The 26,150-nt window shown below is 49.2% G+C and overlaps 1 protein-coding gene across 4 annotated transcripts in view; it reads right to left on the bottom strand.

Moving 5' to 3' along the window:
* The window catches only part of LOC139049684 (transcriptional activator Myb-like), a 343,827-nt gene that overhangs the window by 208,456 nt on the left and 109,221 nt on the right, over positions 1–26,150 (bottom strand). For all 4 annotated transcript variants that reach the window (XM_070525392.1, XM_070525393.1, XM_070525391.1 and 1 more), the window contains exon 5: positions 15,950–16,073. In XM_070525392.1, the coding sequence (XP_070381493.1) occupies positions 15,950–16,073 (124 nt within the window). The remainder of the gene's footprint in view (positions 1–15,949; positions 16,074–26,150) is intronic.

A 26,150-nucleotide genomic window follows, 5' to 3' on the forward strand; every position in this document is an offset into this window, starting at 1 on the left:
TTCGGATGCTGTGTTCCGCACTCAAAATCGTTGATAGCGTGCTCGCTGGAATGCTGAAACGGGCGGCAACGTCCTTCTTCTTCTCGCCCGCGGAGACTGCATTTAAAATTGCGAGTTTGTCTTCAAAAGACAGAACTTTTCGTTTTCTGGCAGTAGAACTCATCACGACTAGCGGACGACGTTGTTAGAAGCGGAGACGCACGACTACACGCCGACAGGCAGGCCTAGCACCTCCAAAACAAGTCGGACAAACCAGTACCCGAGCACAGTTGACACACGCACACGTGCAGAACAACACTCAAAATGGCGAATGCAACGCTTCCACAGAGAAAGAAAAAAAAGTGACGCATGTCGTTCATCATCGTCCCTCCCCCTCTCCCTTCCCGCGCCCTGGCAACCGGCTATCAGCGTTGCTTTTCAAGTGAATTCTTACACATAAGTGTGTCTAAGCCGTTGAAACAAATAAAAATCACTAAATAAGAATGCTTGTCCTCAAATCCATACGAAACAAGATAAATCTAAAAGAGAAATCAGCTGCCGATACCAATGCCACCTGGTGTCACGCTAGACAAGCAAAGCCTGAAAAGACTGCTACGTTAGGCACGGAGCGACGCTAGTTGCCGCCATCATCATCATCATCGCAAACTTTGCTCAGTCGCGGCAATCCCTGGCGTTCGCGTAGCTGCTGGCTCCTTACAATATTAATATTCAATAATCCGGAGCATTTCATCGGCCGAATTTTCCTTAAAAGTGCAAAAAGTAATGACTGATCAGCTTTGGGAATTCGTTACATCAAGGCTAACCGCCGCAACACGTTCGTTACATCAAGGTCGAAAATACATGGGCTTCAATGGGGGCAGCGTTGGAGAATTCAAAAACTTCGTTAAATTCAGGAATTCGTTACATATAGGTTTGTTACATCCAGGTTTAACTGTAATGTAGTAATGTGTCGCCATCAAAGCCTTGTGATTTGCCTCTACATCTCCTTTGTGCGATTTCAGTGCCCAACCATAGTAAGAGCTCAACTTTGTTGTGAGGTCATCCGTGAGCCTTCCTCTGCCACCAAGGTTCTCTGTCCCCTTGTGTTTCGTTATCAAGTTGCGCAGGGTTGTGCCCATACGCTTTTGCATGTGGTTAACACAATTTTCTTTTTCAGTTTTTATGTAACCGTAGCCATCCCCCTCTTGCAAAGCAAGAAAATTGCGGCTGTCGCCATCAATGAGCACTGTCGTGTAGCGAACACCATTTTTTTTCAGGGACCACTCAAAAAGTAGAAGGCCAGCTTGCACCTCCATTTCTCCAGCCTTCTTGTCTGTGTTCTTCTGGCATAAATGGCTAGCCCACCAAGCTGTGTACATTGGGTCACCTTTCTTTTGTCCCCGCTCGCAGCCAGCACAAAAATTTCTTAAAACAATATAGTCCAGCACGAGCCCCGAGAAAAGTTCGACAACTGCACCTACCCCTATATGGGATGAGTGTCCACATGTCATCCACGAACCATCAAAAGATACGGCGATGTTGTCAGTGTTTCCCAAGTTCAGCACACTGTATAGTTGATGAATCGACTGTGCACTTTCAGTCATCACTTCGTCGGCCGCACGAATTGCTGCAGGGGTCAAATTTTTTATCACGTAGTTCTGCCACGCCTTGTTGTGGAAACCGCGGTTGGAAATGTTCATCACCGAAAAAATATAATTAGGTGCTGTCTTCTGGTTTCCAGTGCACTGCATAGCACGCGCTGCCAAAACATTTACAATGAATGGGTTCACCGTCTGATCACCGCTTATGGTGGATCCACACGACGGACGAAATCCGTCTTTTCCGCGACGGACTGCGCATCACGTGACTACGCATCACGGATTTGTGCCGTCCACGCGTCGTCTGCAACCCCCACGGACGGAAAATGCCGAGCCATTTTTCGCATCCGGATTTTGGGGGTCGAATGCTGCGGATTTAGCCTAGCACGCTCTACCGTCTGGCAACAAGCGCTGCTTCGGTATATTTCTGAAACAGCTTCATCGCTGCTAACCCCATTCGTGTTCAATTCGGACAAAACAACAGTCATTGCGGCCAACCGCCGTTTCCTTTCGATCTCCATTTTCATTCAAAGTGAAAAACACCTATGACAAAGTGTTTGTTACACTGATGGCGCCATCTAGAGTGAGTAGAAACAAGCAATCATGTTAACTTTCGGCCACTGAGATCCGCCCGGGCCGCCGCAACATCTTCGAGGCCATGTTCAGTCAATACAGCCACTCTAAGCCTACACGCCGAGAATCTGAGTATCGCTTTCGGAAACAGTGCCCACTCATCACGAATATATTGCTAGCAAAGCTTCTGGACACAAATTTAAACCAAATGCAATCCTCAGTTTGAAAGTTACGGGCCTCACAGTGGACGACGACGACTTGACAGGTTCGAGGTGGACGGCAGTCGCTTCGGGCGTAGCCGCCATCTTTATTCTTCCGGCGCAGTCGCCTACTCAGTCCGTCCGTCGTCTGGATGCACTTCGCAGCCGGACGGGCGGCGGAATAAGCGTCCGCGGCACAGATTTGCACGGAGCCGTCTGTCGTGTGGATACACGATTACACGCAGTGAGCTCCATGCGGACGCGATGTATCCACAGTTGGAACATGAGAGTGTTAAGTTTTACAGCGAGGCCGTATTCTCGCTCACTTTTCTTGAACTCAACGTTGCCGCTATCACATGCTGTGCACTTTGCAAACCTCAAAAGCTGGTTTTCTGATCCAAATTGACAATCGTGAATGTCGTCTTGTCAAGTGCACTGTCGACCAAGCCGCTGTCTCGGTTAAAACAATCCAATTACGGCTTCGTCGCTGCCATTGACGCAAGTTCCACGAGCTTTTCCTCGGGTTGAATCCTGTTCTGCACCACATCAGAAGGCTGCAGCATTACCGTGTCATGGCGGACGCGGGTGCTGTCAGCTTCGTGAGCTGGCGCACACGCTGGATCCATGCCAACTTCCACTCAATGTAGCCTCTACATCGCCCTCACCGCATCTTGGGGAAGTGTGATGACCTTTAATATTACCCACCATCGATTTCTTCCACTTTTTGGAGAATTTCTTCAGTGTATGAAACTTTCTCGCTAACCCGGGCATTGTTGCGTTTCTCAGTCACTGCACGCAGTTTTTCAATATGGCGACTCAGTGCAATGGTGGCGCGAAGGCTGGCTCGCTTAGCAGAAAACACCAGCCAGCTCCACCAATTGGGTGGCGTGGTCTTCTCACATGGGCTTGTTCGACCAATAGGAAACAAATAATGATCTTTTCTTTATTGAAATATTTTGCACCATCTAATGGGCGAAACTGAGCAGTGGTGGCGGGAAACTTAAGCAGGAAGGCGGCTCTTTCAAACGAGACCGAGATGGTGACGATAGGCACCGTGAAACGGCAGCTGCGCGATGGGAACAAAGGGCCATGTTGGGGTTCATTTCGGCTGTAATTCAGCTGGAACTCATGGCACAAATTATTATTTCGCCTAAAATACTGATTCTAGAAACAAGAATCTTGGCAGATAGGTAGAAAAATAGCTGTAGATTTCGAAAATAACCCTTCCAAAATCGTTTTTTTCGTGATTTTTTTGTTTTTAAGACCCGTGTCCCCCCTTAATCGAACGCAGATGTACCAACAGGGCACCACACCAAGTGTACAACGAAGCTGGTTAGCTAAACAGCGAGCACACTGTACGACCTTATAAATTCAGTGCAGCTTTCCTTCCCGACTGCGCCATGAAATGAGCGCCTGCTCAAATCATCTTGAACTGGTCCACATATTTGCTCCTAGATCAAAGAAATCTCTTTTAAGTAAGAGTGTGCAAATATCGAATATCACCGAATCGAATCAAATAATGAACACGCGAATAATGCAATTGGCGAATTGAGTATCTACCCCTCGATTTTTCAACTATTCGGTACATTAGGTGCACACACCCCCACCCAGTGCTAGCTGCCAGATGTGCTGCAGAGCCCCTCAAGCTGAACGCCGCCCAAGCGAGCGTTTCATTGCATCTTTGGCGCAACATGAGCACCGAGCAGCACGCCGTGGACGAGTCCCCCCCCTTCGTCTCATGCTGTGGTCAGTCACTGTAAGCACTCCCCAAGATTGGTCCGGTGTGGGGATCACACATGCAGCACCTAAAAGCTGCAATTCACAGAACGGCACCGCATCGGCCTGGGCAGCCTATGTTCGTACAAGGGTTGACAAAACCAACCAAAACAATAACTCAACGCAGCCAGAAGGAATGGCAACAAAAGCATTTCGTCAAGTGCAAAAGCATGTGAAAAGATCAGGCAAATTAGCCGTCGATAGGCATGCAAATTGTGTTGGATATGCTGCGAAAAACTGCACACTACTTTATATCCCATTAGTCTAACCCGCACATGTGACCCTGCGACCGATCACCCGATGAGTCACCTGTATAATTGTACTAGTGGCAAGCATTACCCAGCAGATTTTCCTCACGGGCACACTGCCTAAGTCATTAGACCTAATTGGTATCACCGACTAATGCTACGGTTTGGTACCGAATTGATGTGGATATAATTGCTGCAGCCACATGATGCTCGGAAAGCTGACAAACCACCTTGCAAACTAAAGCAAGCGCACGGGACAAAGTTGTTCACAGTACGGTGGTCTCTCGTTCCCAACGCCGTTCATAGACGCACATTGTTTCTCTCACTCTCTCTTATTTCTCTTCTCTAGCTTCGTGCAAACAGTCACAAGACTAGATTTTGGTTGCCATGGTAGATGCGAAAGTGTCACGGCCGGTTGCATACACTTCAGCGGACGGTGGATAAAGGAAAAGGAGGGGTTGCACGAACTTGCCATAACCTTGCAGATTTCAGAATCTTTGACAGGTGGCAAATCACAACGAACCTAACAATGAAATGGCGCAGACTGTCGGCGAAGGCTACGCTCAGACTGGTGATCGAGTCATGTGATGCCATGGTCCTTTCATCTGTCACACAGATTGGACTTGAGATAACCCACCTGCTGTGAACTTGGGATAACCCTTCTGTATTTTGGAGAAAATACTGGAAAGCCAAGATCAATAAAAGACTGCCACGAAACGCAGGTCCACTATTAAATTTAGAACCTCACTGGTATGCTGTACAAGAGAACATAACTACAGTCGGATACAACTTTAGAAAAATGGGAAGGCCCCGCCCAGATGAACAAAGCGCAACGTCCAATTGCCTCCGAGACAAAAATTATCCAGCTCAAGAAATAGTGCTTCTGAAAGGTGCAATTCTCGGTATAAATAAAGACTTTTGTATTTGATGGCTGGTTTAGTAGAGCTCTCATGTGCTACAGCGCATGCCGGATCGCGACAGGAAAATAACCCCATGCCTTCCACAACACTGCCCTTCGTCAGCTCTTTAGCTTCATTACAAGTGACAAAAGTAGAAAGAACATCTCTGCATGGCTTTTGCACTTCTTTACATGTACACGACACATTTACTACTCCTGTTCCGAGCTTCAAATGAATCAGTTGCTAGTGAACAGGTACTTACATAAAACAATGCATTTATCGCAACCATTACAAACTCAAGATGCTCGGTGTCAGTGAAAGCACAGTGTTCAAGGTGAGGAGGGAGGTCAAAGCTTCGCATATTTCGGGTGGCAAACTGTCAACGCCCTCACGAAAGCGACCACGAAGTGCAAAGAAAAGAAGACGCAGCACGAAGTATGACACGTGCACGCCGAGGTCGTGTGCATGATTTCTTTGACCGCAACGAGATATCGATGGTTCAGAAGATCACTAACGAGTTCTTGAAGCGCATATGGTGTTGTGTTTGTGCCCTGGGATTTGACTGACAGAAGGCCAGTGCTATGGTGTGTTGACCGTGGAGGCAGATTCATCCCTGCTTCGGGCACACGACTACGTGCACGACTCGGGTTTCCTCGCGGCTGCATGGTGTCTACGACAGAAGCGGCCACCAGATCACAAAATGTTTTCGGCCCCTCCCCGTGCCGGCAGCAATGCAGCCCCCCCTCCTTATTCCGGCGGCGCCCGCACCACGAACAACTCCCGCTGTGTTTGGGACAGTTTCCAAAGGAGGGCTGTGTTTTGATCCCGTGCCTTGCAGATGGTTCCCTTTGTCCTATGCAGGCCATAAAAGTTCCCTGGCTCACCATTCTAACTGACCGCCAGATCGGCCCAACGCCGCAGCGCGGTTCGAGAAAGCGCCGGCTACCGAGAGCGGCGTTATATAGGACCACGGAGGCTGCCCGGCCACACTCTCTCTCGACCTTGTTTTGTCCTTAGGGGCTGTCCGAGGAATCTGGGGACTAAGGGGTGTTATTTAAGCAGCTTGCAGCTGCTCTGTTGGTCTCTCTCCTGATAACGACAACATGTAAACATTGTATAAAGAATTCCTCCCCGAGAAAGCTCTCCTCGTCTCGGACTCAGCATGAAGTGGGGTCCAGACCTCCTGCCGGCCACATATACCTCGGCACTCGCAACAATAGATCTCCCATCACTCAAGCGGTGTACTGTGCGTCAAGCACAGCAGCCAAGCATTCTTCCGTGACCTATCAAATAAATGAGCAGTTCATTTGGTAACATATTTCTTTTAATGAAAGCCCAATTCTGAAAAAGCAATGTCCTGCACAGATCGTGCTCAATATAAGAATTGGCATGGAAACGTGCTGAAATCTGAATGCAAATACAGTTATTAACCCTGAATAACTATGTTGGGCCCAAAATGCTCATTCGAGCAGCCACTGTCCAGCTTCACACGAAAAAGCACTAGTCAATGTGAAATTGACAGCCTCTTAGCAGCCTGAACACCAAAGCACATTAACCTTTGCGTGCAGTTGTGCTGCCTCTACTATTTTTTCAGCCAGTTGAGATTAATAATGCCAATGTCGAAAGGCCCAAAATACTCTATTGGGCAGCCACCTACGAGCATGACGGGCCCTGTGATGAAATAACAGTCGTCAAGACACGCTTGAAAGGCACCTTTAGCATCTGCACTCCAAAGCACAGCAATGTCGTAGCCATTGTAAGTGAAACAGCAGTAGTCAACGCGAAATTGACTGCCACTGTTAGCAGCTTGTATGCAAACACACATTCATGTGGTGGCATTGATTATTTTGGTTACGTCGTAGCCATTGTAGGTGAAACAGCAGTAGTCAACGCGAAATTGACCGCCACTGTTAGCAGCTTGTATGCAAACACACATTCATGTGGTGGCATTGATTACTTTGGTTACCTGGCCCAGGCAAGTAATGCGAATAAGAGAACAATTATCAAACATCATTAGCTTAGTGAGGCCCAAATACTCATTCGGGTAACTATTTATAGCAGTAGTAGAGGGAACGCTTAAAAAATGATGGGGTTTTACGTGCCAAAACCACTTTCTGATTATGAGGCACGCCGTAGTGGAGGACTCCGGAAATTTCAACCACCTGGGGTTCTTTAACGTGCACCTAAATCTAAGTACACGGGTGTTTTCGCATTTCGCCCCCATCGAAATGCGGCCGCCGTGGCCGGGATCCGATCCCGCGACCTCGTGCTTAGCAGCCCAACACCATAGCCACTGAGCAACCACAGCGGGTTCGAGGGAACGCTTGAAAGCACCATTAGCAGTCTGCACGTCAAAGCGCAGTCAAGCCGTCGCTACTGTTGGTGAAACGGCAGCAATCAACGCGAAAATGACAACCACTGTTGGCAGCTTGCATGCAAACACACATTCATGTGGTCGCATTCTTTATTTTGGTTATATGGCTCAGGAAAGTAATAGGGATAAGAGAACAATTATCAAACATCATTAGCTTAGTGAGGCCCAAAATACTCATTTGGGTAGCTATTATTAGCAGTAGTCGAGGGCATGCTTGAAAGGCACCATTTGCAGTCAGCACATCAAATCACAGTCATGCCGTAGCTATTGTTGTACTTGTTTATCTGACGGGGCAAGTAACACCAATGTAAGCACAATTATTCACCCTGAATAGCTCTGCTAGCATTGTTTGTACTAAAAAATGCTGAGTGAATTTGAATGTGTTTTATTGAGGCAATTATTTAATTCATAAGCCATCAGCATAGCGATCGACGGCCGAGTTCAGACAATGACATTTCTGAAGTAATACATAAATGGTGAAAGTTGCAAAAGCTCTCAGTGCACTGCTTCGCTGGGCTCCATTCACAGAAAAGTGCCTTTGCAACAACGAAAGCGTCACACAGGAAATGACCCCCCACTGCACAATCTTATTCGTGTTGAAAAAATTTACCATCATATGTGATGGGCAGCGAAACCGTCTGTTTACTAAGACTGAATGCATGAAAATGCAACAGCGTAGAAAGATGTTGCTTTGCAATATGCAGCCTTTCATGTGCACTTCTGGCAAGCTGCCACATGTACTGATGCATAAACATGAACAGAGGTAAGAGGCAAAGTTGCTGTGCAACCCACATGACGCTTTTAGGAAAATTTATCTCTAAAACTTTCCGTTTTCATAGGCAATCAAAATTTGTTTTGAGCAAGTTGGTTTATCACCTTGCAGCAACAACACAAGAAGCAAGGACAGAAAACACAGCAAGTAGGCAGATCGAGAAGACGAGGTAGACCAGTGAGAAAGGTTTTAATGAGATGGAAGAGGCCAGCCCTGCAGTGCACAGGAGTTAGTGCTTTGATTGAGATTGGTTAATGAAAATGTGTAAAGACTTTGCTGAAAAAAAACTAGCAAAAGCAAATGCTAATATAAAATAAAAGGAAAAAAATAAGAGTAAGCGCAAACATGCATGGAAGCAGGCACATATGCACAAACAAACACGATAACTAAGACAAGCTAAAATATAAAAAAATGTGGGAAAAAAAAATTATAAGCGCAAAGAAACACACACATTTACAAACAGACGCGGGTAGAGGTATTATAGGAGCGGATTCACAAGCTGCTGTGTCTAGGTTCTCGTATGCTTTTTTTTTTTTAACCATTCTCTTAACACTGTCTTGGGAATGTTTAATTGCAACATATCACGAGAATCGAAAAGCAGCGCGAAGCTATGTTGTGGAAAACCATTTCGAGCGCTGGCAACACAACTTATGCATGACTGTGCCACAGCACGCATTCTACAGCTTGCGCGCGCAGTGAGCACTGGTGGAAAGCAATCAATCGACAGTGCTACACAACGCTCAAACACCGCCGTTAGACGCTCTATCTCAGTGTTGATAACGATCGTTCACACTAAGTTGACAGTGACAAATCTTTGTGTTGGAGGCTTCTTTTGCAAATATTTTCTGTTGAGACGCTCGTAGGTTTGTTTCATGCACGCATGCTTTTCTCATTTCTCCTGAGGATGGTTTCGCTCCATCACTTCACCCCGTCCGACGAGAAACGCAGCGACACAGTAAACAAACACACTCGCCGCTGACAGTAGGCACCAGACTTTGGCAAACTTTTCTTGTCGTAACTTCACTCAGGAGCGAAATAAAAAAGACGTGGAACAAACAGGCAGGATGTGTGTTTGCAGCGGTCGCCGTGGGATCCTGTTTTCAGGCAAAGTGTAGTGCCGCGTCAGCTATGCTCGCTGCAATGTTTCTTCGCCGGATCACAGCTTAGAATACAGTGGAACCCCGTTCATGCGTTTTTCACCGGACCGGGGGAAAAAAACATAACAGCCGGGAAAACGCAACAGTGAGGAAAGCTCCGAAAATGAATGAAAAAATGCAGCTTCAACTATAGACAATTTATTTCCAGAGTGCGCTTAGGACTTAAAAAGGCTATAATGTTGGCTTGCCGTTTCTTTCGCTCGCTAGAAATCGCCACACGTTTCTCAATAGCCTGGAAGGACGCATTGCTGTCAGCGTCGCTGTGAGGTGCGACGTACCTGCGGAGGAAGTCCAGAGCCGTGACAGCTTCTCCAAAGCTAGGAGTTGGCAACTCCCCGGCATCATGCGGCTCGTGCTCGTCGTCGTCACCGCACCACGGCAACGGCAACGGACAAAGGAATATCCACAGGAAATTTTGCCCTCTTTGGCATAATCATGCTAACGTGCTAACGATTGTTTAGTATTGCTGCAGAGCGCGCACATCTGAGCAGCCCGGTGGCGCGCAGCGCAGTGTGGGAGAGATGTAAACAAGAGAGGAGAGCTGGCCCGATAGGCGGAGCAATGCCACGAGCAACGCCAACTTCCTGTTTCACTTTAGCTTCACAAAGAGTGACGTCAGGGCCTCTCCCGAGTTCCCTTCCTCCGTGAAACGACATGTCCGACAACGATGCGGTGACTGTAATCACAGTGATGATAGTGAGAGCATTTTTCACGAATGGCCACTTAGTGGCGGCCTCTCGAACTGGCGTGCGGCTTCTTGCATGCCAGTTCCATAGCCAAGCCCGGCCAAGCCCAGCCAAAACTCGTCAAAAGCCAAAATGGCAGTTGGAACGCGTTGCCTACTTTAGTCCAGGTGGTATTAGATTCGTCAGACGATCCTACCGCTGTCAACCAGATGTAGGAGTCGTTGGACGACCTCGCCGCTGCCACCATTTGAAGGAGTTGAAGGTCGTAGAGAGGAACTCGGTGAACATGACTTATTTACACATTTTACATTTTAAGCAAGATACATTGGAAGTCTAGCGTGACTCCCATATGGAGCCCGCAAAACTAACACACAGCAAACAGTTTACGAGCACACAGCTCACTACTACATTTTGAGCATGACGAGCACTCAGCTCCTGACGACGGGCACACTCTAGCAGCCGGCAACCGCTGCTTATAAGCTCTCTGCTTGACGTCATAGTTCGACGTCATCGTTCGTAGGCCGCGTGGACGGATTCACTGTGGACGGAGTCCCAGTGGACGGAAACGTTCGTCCAGTCATTGTAAACTAGCCGCCCCCCTCCCCGCAGGACGGCCCACACACACAAAGGCACACACGTTCGAGTGTCCGGAGTCGACGTCAGAGGGCTTCGTGGAACTCCGCTCCGTCCCGGGTGGCGCTGCCAAGTACCACATTCCTGAGCTGAGCGCGCGCCACGTGGCTGCCGGATCCGCAGTTCTCTGAAGGGCGCCACGTCTGGTGGGCTTGGAACACGTGCAGCGGGCTGAAAGCTGGCACGTTGCCACCCCGTACGGCCATTCCTAACAGCGGGTGCAGGGTGCTAACTTGCGACGTATCTTGCGGGAACGTTTTCACAGCTACTACGTAACAGCGGGGTTCCTTATACGTTGTATCCTATGAAAGCTATGCCGGGACCGGATGAAAACGACGTAGCAGCCACGAAAACGCAGCAGTGAGGATCGTAACAGCGGGGTTCTACTGTAAACGCACGCGGCACAAATGCCGCAGTGAAAGCTCACAGTAATATTTCCGGCATGATAGACAATCACAAACAATTTGTGAATTCACTGTGACGAGGCGTTGACGCGCACAGCTGACACGACTTGGCCCATTTCGAAGCCCGGGCGGCCATATTCTTCGACGGCGAGGTCACCGGCCGTCCGGCACATGACGTCGGTCCAGAGTGCGTGCCCATTGGTGGGTGCTCATGTGCATCCGCCTCGGAGGAGTAAACGCCTCCTTTTTTCTAAAGTTGTATCCGACTATAAATCATTAGTTTTAAGGGAAAGGAGCATTTCATTATATTCAGCGCAATTTCTATTCATTCAAAAATATTTTCCAGAACTTTCTATACGTACTAGAACTGAGATGCAACGAGTGCTGGCATACTAATTTGCTGTTCCCTTTAATAACAGCAGTCCATACTGTACATCTCAATTCCTAGGTGCCTAAGTTACTGATAGCTTGATACTGTGGGGGTTCCACTATACGTGCGGCTAGGGCTGAAGGCGAGCTCCGGATCTAGCCCCACGCAGTCGCTCCGTGGTACTCCCAACCCGTAGCGCGGGAATCGCGGCTACGCCGGGTTCGGACGAATAAGGCAAACAGCGGTGTCAACGGTAACAACGTTTATTGCTAATAGCAATATCAAACACTTGCAGAGGGACGTCCTCTCAGTAAAAGTAGGAAAAGGCTTGCCTCATTGTCTGGGTGGGTCAGACAAACAAGGTCACTCACGGGATCCGGCAGGTGCAGTCCAGGCGGTCCAAGGCGTCGGCGTCCCAAGAGAGGGAGTCTCTCCCGGTCGTGCGCTTTTATGCCTTTTTACCTTGTTGCGAGGGGAAGTCCTCCTCGCCCGCCGGATACGTCTCCCTTTCCCGTGAGCCGCGTAGGAGAAGGGGAGTACGCGCGTCATGAGAGCGACGAAGAAACGGAGGGCACGTAGTGCCTCTCTCCCCTGTCTACACCGGCACGACCCGTCGCCACGTGCGAATGGGTTGTGCACGACGGCGCGCCTCGTCGCCACGTGGAACGGGTCGCCGCGGGTACGCGGGAGGAAATGGAGGCGAGTGCTCCCCACAATACATACTTGTTATGCAATTCTAGGAGACTCCCGAACATGGGCTGTACCATGTTTTTTTGTCCAAAATTTGTAAGCATTAGATTTTGTGAAAAATTATCTGATATTCGATATAATATTTGGCTTTTCAATTCCCGATTCCATTTGATATTCAGTTCGAAATCTGCTATTCGTTAGTCGCACGCCCCTACCTTTAAGTCGTGAAAGGAAAGATTGGCATCCGCCCGCATGCAGCACAAAGCTACAAAGGAAACCCATACGGGTTTCTCAGACATAGGAGCCATAAGCTATATCACGATGGACGGACAAAATAATCGGGATGTGCATGCAGCAGTGAAAAAAAAAGCCTGTCAGATGAAGGTGCACCCAGCTGCGCTGTGAAGGCCTTCACCGCTGTCAGACATGAGACGACAAGTATTACAGCTTCCGCACTGCTTTTTTGTAAAATAGTAACATGATTTGCCGATTCATTCAGTAGACAAAAGCGCGTTGACGTAGTAAGCATTTGTTTATCGTTTTCTTGATACTCTCGACAATTTGGACACTCAGTTAACTCTGCAATTTTTTTCAGTCTCAGAAAATCTGAGTTAACAAGGTTTTACTGTACTTCGTGCACGTCATCTCCCCATCACCATCGAGCAGCAGCTAGGACGCAGCAACGAAAGAAATTTGGCACATCCAGACAGATCTTGACATGTCAGCTTTGAAACAAGCCAAGTGCACACCTCGCGGCTGTCAAAGTCTGTGCCAGTGATTCATATTCACGTCAGCCAACGGGAACACTCCCAGCACGTCACACATCTGCATTGACAAACTGCGATGCTACTTTTCCCGCCTCGTGCTCACTTTTGTTTCTTTTATTTCTGCATGGAGAAATACACTTCTGTGGCTAACCGATTCTCTGATTTCTCATGTTTGTAGTGATACCAAGATGGAAGTGCTGCGTCAATGGAAAAACCGCGCTCACTCAACCAGCAGTGTGATATCACCTCCTGAAGCCCGATTTTCCCCATTTTGAAGAAAACACTAAAAAAGATTCAGTTTTCTACAGTTCTGCTGCATATTTCTTCGAAATATTTTGCCACGAGATAAAAATTTGACAGGATTGTGAGTGTCTCTTTAATTTCACAATTTCTTTAGCATCTTTGGATGCTACAAATATTTGTGTTGTCCAGAGAGATTCGTACCAACGACACTCTACTGTACATGGTAGCTTCCACAGCCACTGCTATGACTACGTAGGAAAGCATGCAGTGCGTGTGGAGCTGTGAAATTTACATAGTCAAACAAAGTTGGTACTAAGTGTGCATTAGTAAAAACACGCAGAAGAAACTTTAATGATGTAGGTACATTTGAGGTACAGTAGAAAAATTTCAAAGCGTTACCACAGCTTTTTAAAACGCTCCTTTGAGCAATTGATACAATCAAGGACCGATTATCGAGATGCGTTTGCAGCACCAGCATACCCCCATAGAGTCAGTGTATAAGAATGTCTGAAATTTCGGACACAAATTACCTTCACTGTCTTATTTTCCCAACTTTTTGCCATGACTGCAGGTACAAAACAGCATTAATTGAATCTGGCTTATAGCCCACGAAAGGATGAGGTACACACAGGTGCTGACTTTCAACAGTGTTTGAGTAAGAAAACCACATACAGACATATATGTCACACTGACATGTCCAAAACGCTGTGTTATTAAGCGAAGCCACTACTACCGCCATCTTGCCACCTCAAACCAGTGCTCTTGCACGCAGCGCCACTGGCAGCTGTAGCCGCCACCGTGGCAACGCTAGGCCTAGTTCTTTCGAAGTTCACAACCAAGCTTCTGCTGTTCGGCACCATGTTTTTAAAAAAATATTAAATTATGGGGTTTTATGTGCCAAAACCACTTTCTGATTATGAGGCACGCCATAGTGGAGGACTCCGGAAATTTCAACCACCTGGGGTTCTTTAACGTGCACCTAAATCTAAGTACACAGGTGTTTTCGCATTTCACCCCCATCGAAATGCGGCCGCCGTGGCCGGGATTCGATCCCGCGACCTCGTGCTTAGCAGCCTAACACCATAGCCACTGAGCAACCACGGCGGGTACACCATGCTTTTTATTGAAACACTTCGCCGCTGTTAAAAATGGCACTGACTTCACCTTTGTAATCCTCTCGGATGGCTTCAAGGCTCGAAAAGCACGGAATGCCAGTTCCCAAAAGTCAGCCTCGCCTCAATACAGCAAGGTTACGCGGTGAAGCATACTAAGAGTGGTAAAGGCAAATTGTTACTGGACACGGTATATATGGTACACAGTATACACGGTACTCCTTCATTATAGACGTGTGCACCTATCACTGTGTGAGCCCCGACACACCTAATAAGTGTACATGCAGGCCTTCAGAGCTATTTCAGACATGCCTGCTGTGACTTGAGCCCTTTGGGCCAGTAAAAAGCATGCATTCTTTTCTTTTTTTTTCGACTGCCCAATTTTTTGAACATTCTCGTGGCTCCTGAAAGTGGAAAAAATCAGACGTTGACTGTACTAGGTTTGCAACTACAAGCAAATGGTACATTTCTGCAGGAAACCTTGCATAGTTGTACAAGAGACCATGGTTTACAAGCACCGTTTCAGGTTTAGAGGCGTTTCAGCATTATCTGCTAGCAGCTGCAGGTTCCATGATGCCCGCTGGCATTTTTAAAAGCTCTGTGCAGAGGGAGAGTGCGTGAGCTGCGTGAAAGAATTCTTTGGGCACCTGCCAAGTCCTGCCAAGTTATACAAGCACAAGGATGTGCCTAGCTATACAGCCCTCTTCAAATCAGGTTTCTTCAGAGCAAGGAAAGTCTCGGGCGACAGAGAAGCAAACGCACACAGTGCTACAAACGCTTGTCTTCTGTTTCATTCCCTGCACTGAAAAAAAAAAAAAATTCTTGTAGATGTGTGTAAAGCGTGCGGACAGAGCAATGCTGGGACACATGCTCTGGGAATGTGCCAGCAACAACGGTACTGGAACAACTGCTGTTTGCAACGCGTCCATAACCGCGCCCATTACCAGCATGCAGGAAGCCTCGAACTCGCTCCTTCCTGACGACACCCCTGCTGCGGGGGCTACCGGGGATCTTCTCTGTCATCGTTGCCGCCACTGGGAGACGGCCCTCAAAAGTTCGGAGCTGGAAAACCAGATCTGGGCCATCCGGCAAACCGAAGATGAAACCCTAGTCCAAGGACTTCAAGCAGCACAACCCAAGGCCACCACAACCAAAACTGCCAGACCATTCTTTTTAATAAAGCTTATTTATTGCTCATGATCAAAAAGCTCTATTTTCAGTTCTCATTGGAGCTTGTTTGTCACAAATTATGCAACAGAGTAATTGCGGTTGTCATTTTGCCTGTCAAATAATTTCTTGACATTTTCTGCTTTATGTTCTTCAGGCAGAAGGCAGCAGGTGATGATGTGTTTACCATGTTGCTACAAGAAACTTTTCTCACAAACAAGAGCACCAAAGCAAGCCACCTCCATAGGGCAGCCATCGTCTGCACTAGAGATTGCAATGGAGCAAATGTTGTTCTGCTCACCATTCGCTGCTTCAAAGTTGAAGAGGTCGCATCCATCTTGCGGGTACGCTCACTCTGCGCTCCTTCTAACTCGACACGTTTCTTGAGCGTTGAATTCCAGTGGTTCTTGATGGCATTGTCAGTCCTGCAACCCAAATGGTTTACTCCAGTCAGCAAGACAATGCTATGCCTGTATTAACAATGTCCTTCCAAATTCATCAGGGTCAGCTAGCTAACTACAGTAGAACTGCATTCACATTTTAAAAAGGAATAAAAAATTAAACAAAATAAAATCCACCTTCATTTCACCCTGTCAAAGTGGATGTCTAACAAAGCTGTTGCTGACATTAGACAAGCACAACCGACGTACGTCACACGCGCACGCTCGTGTGCGAAAGTGATTTTTCTAGGACATTAACCACATACAAATGCATTATTGAATTAGTTTAATTCTTCCCAATAATTTGGGTCAGACAATTCGTTAAGTGCAACTTACACACAACCTGTAGACATGATACTATGTTTATTCAAATCTAGGCAGATAGATTTTTTCAAATAATCATATGCCAACCTCTACGGTTAGCTTAGATTAGAGGATTTTAAAAAATGTGGTAGGTTATAACTGAAAATGATAAATATGGTGCATAGCTAGCGCCATCTACAAAGGTCAGTATCGCAGCTGCTATTAACCGTGCCAGTAGCCAACTGAAGTACACGAGCGATGTCACTATTTTGACCTGTGTCATATCAGCATGCAGTGTGGCCCATAGCGTGGCATTATCGTAATTGCACCAAACAGGCGATGCCACTACAGTGCCGCTTTCAAACGAAAAGTTGTGCTAGCCGCAGAGGCATCATCAAACGTTCAAGCCGGGCGGGACTTTGGGATCAATAGGAAAAACATCCCGTCTTTGGAGGAAACGGGGCACGCTTTCTGCATCTGCTGCAACAAGGAGATGACAGCGACAAGGAAGGTAAGCGCGCGATAACAGAGAGAAGCCATTCACCAAGATCGTGCCGCATTTTGATGCGTGCGAGCCGTGCCGCACTGTCTGCACATGCATAAGCGTGCGGACACAGGCAGGCGTGGGGTCTGGACTATAGCGACGAAGCTAGCAGTAATAATAACATAGATTGCGCTTAGTATGTTCATATTAAATACCGTATTTATTCGAATCTAGGCCGATAGTTTTTTTCAAATAATCATATTCCAAACTCTAGGACTGGCTTTTTAATAAACTCGCCAGTTTTTCACTGAAACTGCTAAATATAGTGCATAGCTAGTGCTATCTAGAAAAGTCAGTATCGCAGCCGCTACTAGCCATGCCAGTAGCCACCCGTACACAAGCAAGGTCGCCATTTTGGCCTGTGTCGTGTCGGCCGTATCGGTGTGCGGCGTGGTGTTATCGTGACGGCACTAAGCAGGAGATGCCACTACAGTGTCGCTTTCAAGCGAGAAGTTGTAATAGCCGCGGAGGCATCGTCGAACGTTCTCAAGCCGTGCGGGACTTCAGCGTCAACGAGAAAAACGTCCGTCGTTGGAGGGGACAACGACAGCAGCTTTTTGCATGCGCTGCAACGAGGATGGCATTTAGCGGACCAAAGAAAGGCCGTCACCACGAAGTGGAGACAGTTTTGGCCAACTTTGTTCAGACGCAGAAAGCAGCTGCCCTTCCAGTGACAACAGAAGTGCTCCAAGCGAAAGCTAGGGAACTTTCGAGGGAGAGAGGCCTAACGCCAAAGGATTTCAAAGCCAGCCGGGGCTGGCTTCAGAAATTCATTAAGCGCTTCGGCTTCACCCTCCGACGTCGCACTTCAATCACCCAGAAGCTGCCAAGTGATTTCGAAGAAAAGCTGATAACTCTTCAGCGCTACGTGCCACGAAAGAGAGAAGCGGCAGGCTACAACCTTGGGCAAATCGGCAACGCCGACCAGACGGCTGTGGATTTTGATATTCCAGTGGCGTACACCGTGAATGAAAAGGGTGCCAAGGAGGAGAAGGTGCACTCTGCGGGCTACAAGAAGCGGAGCACAACTGTGATGCTGTGCTGCACAGATGATGTACATAAACTTTCTCCTTATATAATATTTAAAAGGAAGACACTGCCTGCTTGAGAAACTTTTCCAAGAAATGTCACTGTGCGGGCAGATGAGAACGGGTGGATAACGGGTGCAATGGTGGAACAGTGGGTTAAGATTGCGTGGCGACGGCATCCAGGAGCCCTTTTGACAAAAAACTCGCTCCCTGTCGTGGACTCTTACCGTGGGAACTTGACTGACAACATGAACGCTGCACTCGCCCAAGCGAACACGGACCTCGCTGTCATACCGGGCGGAGTGACGGGCCAGTTGCAGTCACTTGATTTCTGCATCAACAAACCTTTCAAGGACCGTCTGCGGAAATATTACACAGGCTGGCTGACTGACGAAGACCATATGCTTACGGCAACAGGCCGCATCAAATGTGCATCCCTATCGCAGCTGGTGGGCTGGATAGCTACAGCGTGGGACGACATCCCAGGTACTTTGATCGTGCGCGCCTATAAGTGCAGCATATCTAATGCGCTTGATGCTACCGAAGATAGTGCACTGTTTGAAGGTGACAGTGACAAGTACCAGAGCGATGAGTCTAGCAGCGACTACAACGACGTTGAATGAGCTCTGCACGTTCAGATTCAATAAATGCTGTACAGTAAAACCTCGTTAAACCGTACCCGCTTAAACAGTAGTTTCGGTTTAAAAGTAGTAAAGTCAATTCCCCGACTCAGCGGCCATTGAACATAATGTATTTTGTATCCGCATAAACCGTACCAGCTTATTGCGTACGCATCGGTTAAAACGTAGCGTTTCCACTTTTCGTCGCGCAAACACGGCGGTGCGTCGTCTCCATCGGGCGGCCCGGCAGAACAACAAGCCTCAGAGATCGGTACAACGGCCTCCGAGCGCCCTGTGCGTTTGCACGTGAAGCCGCATCAACATCAACATCATTTCGACACCGCATGGACGCCGTGCCAGAGAGCGTTGTTGCGTCGTGCAAGCGAGGACTCGCGTCATGCCGAAGCTAGGATAAAAAAGACGCCGGGTGCTCAGCATAGAAGAAAAATTAGACATCGTCCGTGTTACCGAACGTGACACGAAGAAGTCGGCGCTGGCCCGCGACATGGATCTGCTGTTGACTACAGTCTGTGGCATTTGGAATGCGAAGTTGCTCGGCAGCGCTGCTGCGACCGCGAAGAGATATGTCGGCTACGAGGTTCGACTTTTCACCATCGTTGCCGTTGTTGTTGCCGAAGTGTCAACTGGCGACAGTGATGAGGACGACACGGAAAGCGACAGTACGGGCCATTCAGGCCCGACAGTGGCAGAAGCTGCGCGTTACGTCAGCCTCATGAATGCGATCGTCGCAAGGAGAACAGGGGCGCGATAACGTAACTATTCCAAACGAAAAGTTTTCCGAACTCCGGCACCCGGCAATGAAAAAGGCGCCCCGGGACTTATGCAGCACTACTGCGCGCGTGCACGGAGAATACGTAACGCCAACGAGGAATCTGCCGTGCGAGTGTTTGCCGAGAGGGGGGAGGCTGGCTGAGAAGCTGGCACGCAGCTTCAGCAAGTTTGAGGCCGCTGTCGTCGTGCTAGGCCGCCGCGACATCAAACGAAAAATAACACTTACGTCCCGCGAAACGAATAAATACTGCATGTTTTTTCCCCTTTCATCGTACTCTCTCTGAGTTCCGTTTTCGACAGGTAAGTGGGCGATCTCATGCTATTTCGCTTAAACAGTACTACCGTTTAGTACGTACTTTTTCCGAGCTCCGGCCGACTACGGTTTAACGAGGTTTCACTGTATGCATTTTGTGAACACTGCCCTCGCTTTTTTTGTTCAGCCTACATTTGCGGTAATATATATATATATATATATATATATATATATATATATATATATATATATATATATATATATATATATATATATATGCTTTGGACTTTAGGGGGTCGGCTTAGAATCGGGGTCAGCCTGGATTCGAGTAAATACGATAAATGCCATTTTCATTTTGTTGACGCTGTCCTCACTTTTTGTTCGGCTTACATTCGAGGTAGGTAAGTTTCTTTTTTTCTCTGACTTCGGACATTCGAGGGTCAGCTTAGAATCGGGGTCGGCTTACAGTCGAGTAAATATAGTAGCTCCGGATTGCAATTCGAAAATACCTGAAAACATACTTCTGCTATGCAAAAACTCAGACAAACCCCTTTTCTAGCTCTCGTTTGAGGTCTGCCCAAGTGGCCGCAGCCGCTAGGTGGTGCTACTGTTGCTGGGAGAGCACTGAACGAGTCCATGAAGAAATCCCAACCAACTAGAGGCTAACAGCTTCGCTGCAAAACACCAACTGGGAAAATGTATGATCTAAAGCCCCTAAAAAACTTGGCAGACTGAGCTGTAATTCACATTTACATAATACAAAGTCTTGCGCAAATCATCGCAGCACGAGACGCCGACATGTACCGAAATGATGAAGTCTGAATGGCCCAAGAAACACATTGTCTATCCTGCAGTTATCTCCTAATGTATTCTACTTCGCCGTGGGTGTAAATTTTTTACAGTGGTGTAATAGTGAAGATGTGGCCTTTTAAAATAATATTTTGACAGGAACACTCATGCGGCACGAAAATGTGCCCATAAGGCATTGTGGTTAGGCAAGAGTCCAGTAACCAGGTACTGCGAAAAGGTTTTTGCACACACCAGAATATCAGTAACGCTAAAGCTCTCCGTTATTAAACAGTGCATCGTCTCATCTGTTTCACCCATCCCATCACCTGTGATGCCCATAATCAACACGTACAGGACAAAGGATGCCTAGTGCGCAATGCACTGGGCACTCTGCACTGGGCACACTGCAATAGGCACCTATTTCAAAGTGGTGCCGTTTCTCATGCAGTACATCCTTGCACAAACACCTGTGCACGAATGAGCAAAGGTCCAAGAGTACCGTAGTTACACAATTGTAAGTCGACCAATGTTTTTTAAATTTGAAAATCTGAAGTGGGGGGGTCGACTTACAATCGAAACCAAAACATGGCACCGCCAAAAAAGCAAGACCAACGGGAGCTACAACGTAGTTACCGTTTTATGTTTGCTCTATAACCCTGCCCGCAGCTTTTCGCTATATCGCATGTTTTTTCACATTTTGGAAGGGTTTTTCAACATTCTTGAGAGTTCTGCAGTGCACACAACACTCATCAGGGGTGTCGATAGAAGCGCCGCTGTTCCAGTCGTGGCGGCACCCTCAGTACGGTGGCTCTTGTGTCGGTAGATCATGGAAGAGCAGACACTGCTCATGTGTTTCTCTTTCCCTGTAGCTCTTGGCTTTTTCTCTACTCTTAATTTGACCAAAGGCATTGGTTTGACGCATTCGACTTGCCTGCCGGCTACATGTTATTCCAGGCTTCCTCAGTCGTCGTGAGTGCTCCAGGCCCATTATTCACTTGGCACTCGTTCACAGCAGCGTTCAAGAGGGCTGCCATCCTTTACGCCGAAGAAACAAATCCCTGCGCAGTGGGCCGCCAGTTCAAATGTTTCTGAATGGGTGGTGCAAGAGTGGCGACTGCAGCGAAGCGCAATTTTCACCTGTGCTGGCAAGTGAACTTTTCACAGGCTTAAGTTTGGACACTTTCCGGAGCTGTAGGCTAAGCTTGCGGCGTGCGTCGCTGAAATGCGTGATTGGTTTCTTCCAGTGAAGTGCAACATAGTCATGAAACAAGCCTGGATCTTCGCCTTTTAAGGACCTGCTCCGTCGTGAGTACGAGTGGCTGGCGGCAGAAGACTGTGAACTTACACCAACCGGGCCTGCCAAACGAGCCTCCCCGACGGCTGTGTGTGGTTGGGTGCATTCGGTGTGGGCTCCTGTTCCACAAGATGTCGTGGTGTGGTCGTTTGCTAAATACAGAATTTCGCTGGACGACGAGGCACTGTGGGACCGTAGCAGCAATGACGATGGCAGCACTAGTGAAGACGAGTAGTCCAGTGACCATGTCAGCTGCTAATAAATTTTCGTTATCGAATACGCCCACGACTATGCTCTTTTTCTTTTTTCCCTGTCACACGCAATATAAGGAGTCGACTTACAATCGTGTAAATACGGTACATCGAGCGTAGTGTGCAAGCATTGTGCACACAACTAATTCTGCTTTGTATCGGATACCCTCTATAGCCCCGTTTACATGAATGCGACAGTGGCGCATCGCATTTCCAAGCGCATTTGCGAAAGGCGATGTGCCGCCGTTTACATGTAGCACATTAACTCTCGCGAGAATGTACCGGATTTACACGATTGTAAGTCGACTCGAATGTAAGTCGACCCCCCCCCCCCCCCCATATCGCGTGACCGAAAAAAAAAAAAAAAACTGCATACCCGAGGGCGCATTCGATAACGAAAATTTATTAGTAGCTGACATGGTCACTCGACTACTCGTCTTCACTAGTGCTGCCATCGTCATCGTTGCTGCGGTCCCACAGCGCGTCGTGGTCCAGCGAACTTTCAAATTTGGCAAACATCTTGCAGAACAGCACCCCACGCCAAATGCACCTAACCACACGCAGCCGTCAGGGAGGCTCTTTTGCTGGTCCGGTTGGCGTAATTTCGCAGTCTTCTGCCGCCAGCCACTCGTACTCATGGCGGAGAAGAACCTTAAAATTAAGGCGAAGGTCCGGGCTTGTTTCATGACCACGTCGCACTTCAATGACAGGGACCGATCACGCATTTCAGCGACGTAGGCTGCAAGCTTAGCCTACAGCTCCAGAAAGCGTCCAGACTTCGGCACGTGGGAAATTTCTCACTTGCCGTCACAGGTGAAAATTTCGCTTCGCTGCAGTCGCCATTCTCGCACCACCCGTTTAGAAACATTGAAATTGCGGCCCGCTGCGCAGTGATTTGTTTCTTCGGCGTAAAGGATGGCAGCCCTCTTGAAAGCTGCTGTGAACGAGTCCCGAACGATTAGTGGGCCTGGAGCACTCATGACTACTGGGGAAGCATAGAAGTAGCACGTAGCCGGCAGTCAAGTGGAAGCGTCTAGCCTTTAAACAGAAAAGAGAAACCCACAAGCGCTGTCTGCTCTTCCATGAACTACCGATGCTCCCCGCAAGCGCCGCCGTTCTGAGGGTGCCGCCGAAAATGGGAACAGCGGCGCTTCCATCAACTATCGACACACCCTCACCCATCATTGTTGCATGCACTGTAAAACTCTCAAAAATGTTGAAAAACCCTTCCGAAAAGCGAACAAACACGCGGGATAGCGAAAAGATACAGGTAGGGTCATAGAGGAAACATAAAATTGTAACTACATTGTAGCTCCCGTTGGTATCGTTTTTATTGGCGGCACCATGTTTTGGTTTCAATTGTAAGTCGACCCCCCAACTTCAGACTTCCAAATTTTAAAAAAGGGGTCGACTTACAATCGTGTAAATACGGTAAATGCCACATGGTGTCGTATGAACATAGTGCAGCCGACTTCCGGTGTAACTGGTTTCCGGTAGTGGGCCAAGTGCACGTTGGTGGCTGAATGCTGAGAAATAGACAGTTTTAGTCTAGTATACGCAACTTATAGCGCACGTTATATGCTATAGTGTAGTGAACACTAAGCAGCGCACGTATTTTAGTTTTAGTTCGCCAGCGAGATCTTCGGATCTCAGAGGCCATACGTGTAGCAAGTATGTGACGCCCCCTCGAGCATAATCTTGGTCCGCCCACCAAGCTCGGTGGCCTGCTAAAGCTCGGCAGGCAACATTGGTCACCGCACCACAATAAACACCGATAAGCACGGCTGCTCGCCGGGTCAGTCATCGTTCAGCACCACCACGCTGCGGAGGGTCCGTCTAACGGAGGGTGCCACAAGACCTCCCTTGTTCACGACCTGGGGTGGATCGTGACACTGGCGACGAGGGTGGGATCCTCGTGACACTGACGAGGCTGTCGACGAGTACCTACACGCCGCCGCGAGCGGCGAAACACCGCCCCCCGTTGCTGTCACCATGCCGCTGTACGGAAGGCTCGAGCCGTTCGAGGGAGATGGGTCCGCCTGGCAAATTTACGAGGAGCAAGTCCACGTGTTCTTCCGGGCAAACGACACACTCGAGGCCAAACAGCGGGACATTTTCCTGGCCAGCTGCGGGACCCGCGTCTTCAGCCTCCTACCCGACCTTCTCAAGCCAGCCACGCCGCACGTTAAGACGCTGGGTGAGCTGCTTGCCATACTGCGCTCGCATTTTAATCTAGCACCGTCCACACTAATGGACCGTTTCCGCTTCAACAACCGGAGCCGCTGGGAAGGAGAGACCCTCGGATAATTCGCTGCTGCGCTACGAGGGTTAGCGAGTGCCTGCGCCTTCGGGGACCAACTGGACTCGCTGCTCCGGGACCGTTTCGTCTGCGGAATCAACAACCCCGCCATGCAGACGCGACTCCTGGAGCTTCCCGACCTGTCGCTGGACGACGTCATGAAGGCAGCGCTGGCAATGGAAGCTGCCACTAAGGACGCCGGCGAGATTTCCCGTGCGACTGGCTCACCGTCGGCGGAAGCGGCGGTCAACAAGTTCGTGACAAAGGGCAGTACCTGCGGTCGCTGTGGTGGTGCCCACTCCCCTTCACAGTGCCAGCTCTCTCAAGCACAATGCTTTATGTGCGGGAAAACTGGGCACTTGGCACTTGTATGCCGAACGGGGAGGACGAACAGCAAACAGCAACAGCAGCCTGATTCAAGCCCAGGTACCAGACAAGCCCACGGCCAGGGTGCCGTTGCAAGCGTATGCGGCGGAGGCGTGTGGCAGCAAGCTCAAGTTCTTCTGTGGCCAGGCTCCACGTCATGGCCGAGGACCCGCCAATTTTCGACATGTGGCACACAGACTTTGTACCGTCGTCTGTGCTGCCATACATGCTGACCGTTGAAATCTGCGGGCACCCCATTCCCATGGAGCTGGACACAGGGGCCAGCATGTCTAATGGCCGGGAAGCTTTTCAAGCGTACTTTCCCCGGCGTGTCCGTCGAGGCTTCGGGTGTGATGCCGCGCAGCTACTCCGGGCAACTCTTCCAGGTCCAGGGTCAGGCACAGGTCAGCGTTCGCTTTGGCGACAGCGAGGCAACCCTTCCCCTTTACCTAACGAAGGGGTCGTCGCTGACGCTGCTGGGCCGAAACTGGATTCATGCACTGGGCATTCGTCTGCCAGAGTACCCGGAAGCCAGCCTGCATGTGGTGCAGCGCTGCCAAATCTGCCAGGAGCATCAGTGAGCCTCGCGTAATGTGGAAAGCACCCCCTGGCCGTTCCCACAGAGACCCTGGTCCCACCTACATGTGGATTTTGGGGGCTCTGGTGGTGGTGGCGGAGCAGCCTCCCTGCGCTGGAGGACCTGCAGAGCCAGCTCGAGGAACAGCGGGAGCTGGCATCGGCACGGCTGCTGGAGCTGGAGCAGCTTCAACATGACCACAAGGAGGCCCTTAAGACGGTGGGGCGGCTGCGGCTAGAGCTGCGGTCGCTGCCCGAGAGACTGGTGGTGAGCATGGCCGCGTACAAGTGCCTGCAGAGCCAGTTCTCTGTGCTGTATAACGAGAGCATGCAACTCAAGACACAGCTGGACGAGTGTCGCTCCTTGCTGTCGACAGCCAAAAACTCACACCTTCGCCACATTGAGCAGATGGAAAGTGAGGAGCTGGTTGTCCAGAAGAAGCTTCACTCGGAAGTCATCCGCCTCGAGGACAACATCGCGCAGATTCGTCGAGAGTAGGAGAATCTACGCATTCAGTTTGAGGCGTCGTCGGTGTCCAGCGAGCAGGCTGAGCCAATCAACCGGGAGATGCCGCACATTATAACGAGCCTGCAGAGCCGCAACAGGCAGCTCAAGAGCGAGGCCTCCCGCAGCAAGCGCAAGCTGCGCGAGGCCCAATCAAAGACGCAGAAGCTGAAGCAGACGCTGACTGCTGACCAAGGGTGCCGTCCCGGGCTTTTGCCAGAGTCGGCAGCTCCATTTTTCGCCAGGAACTTCCGTCCTGGCCCACCCTGGTCTGCCGAACAGGTGGTGTCTCCTGCCAGCGCCTCATCGCTGCTTGTCGGCATGCCAGACGGGGCTATGTGGCACAGACACGCCGACCATGTCAGGCCTCGCCTCGAGACCTGGCCAGCACCCTCGACTGCCACCCCCGAGTTCAAGCCCGCAGGACTAGCGGCAGCACCAG

Source organism: Dermacentor albipictus, chromosome 9 (genome assembly GCF_038994185.2).
Source record: "Dermacentor albipictus isolate Rhodes 1998 colony chromosome 9, USDA_Dalb.pri_finalv2, whole genome shotgun sequence".
NCBI lineage: Eukaryota > Metazoa > Arthropoda > Arachnida > Ixodida > Ixodidae > Dermacentor > Dermacentor albipictus.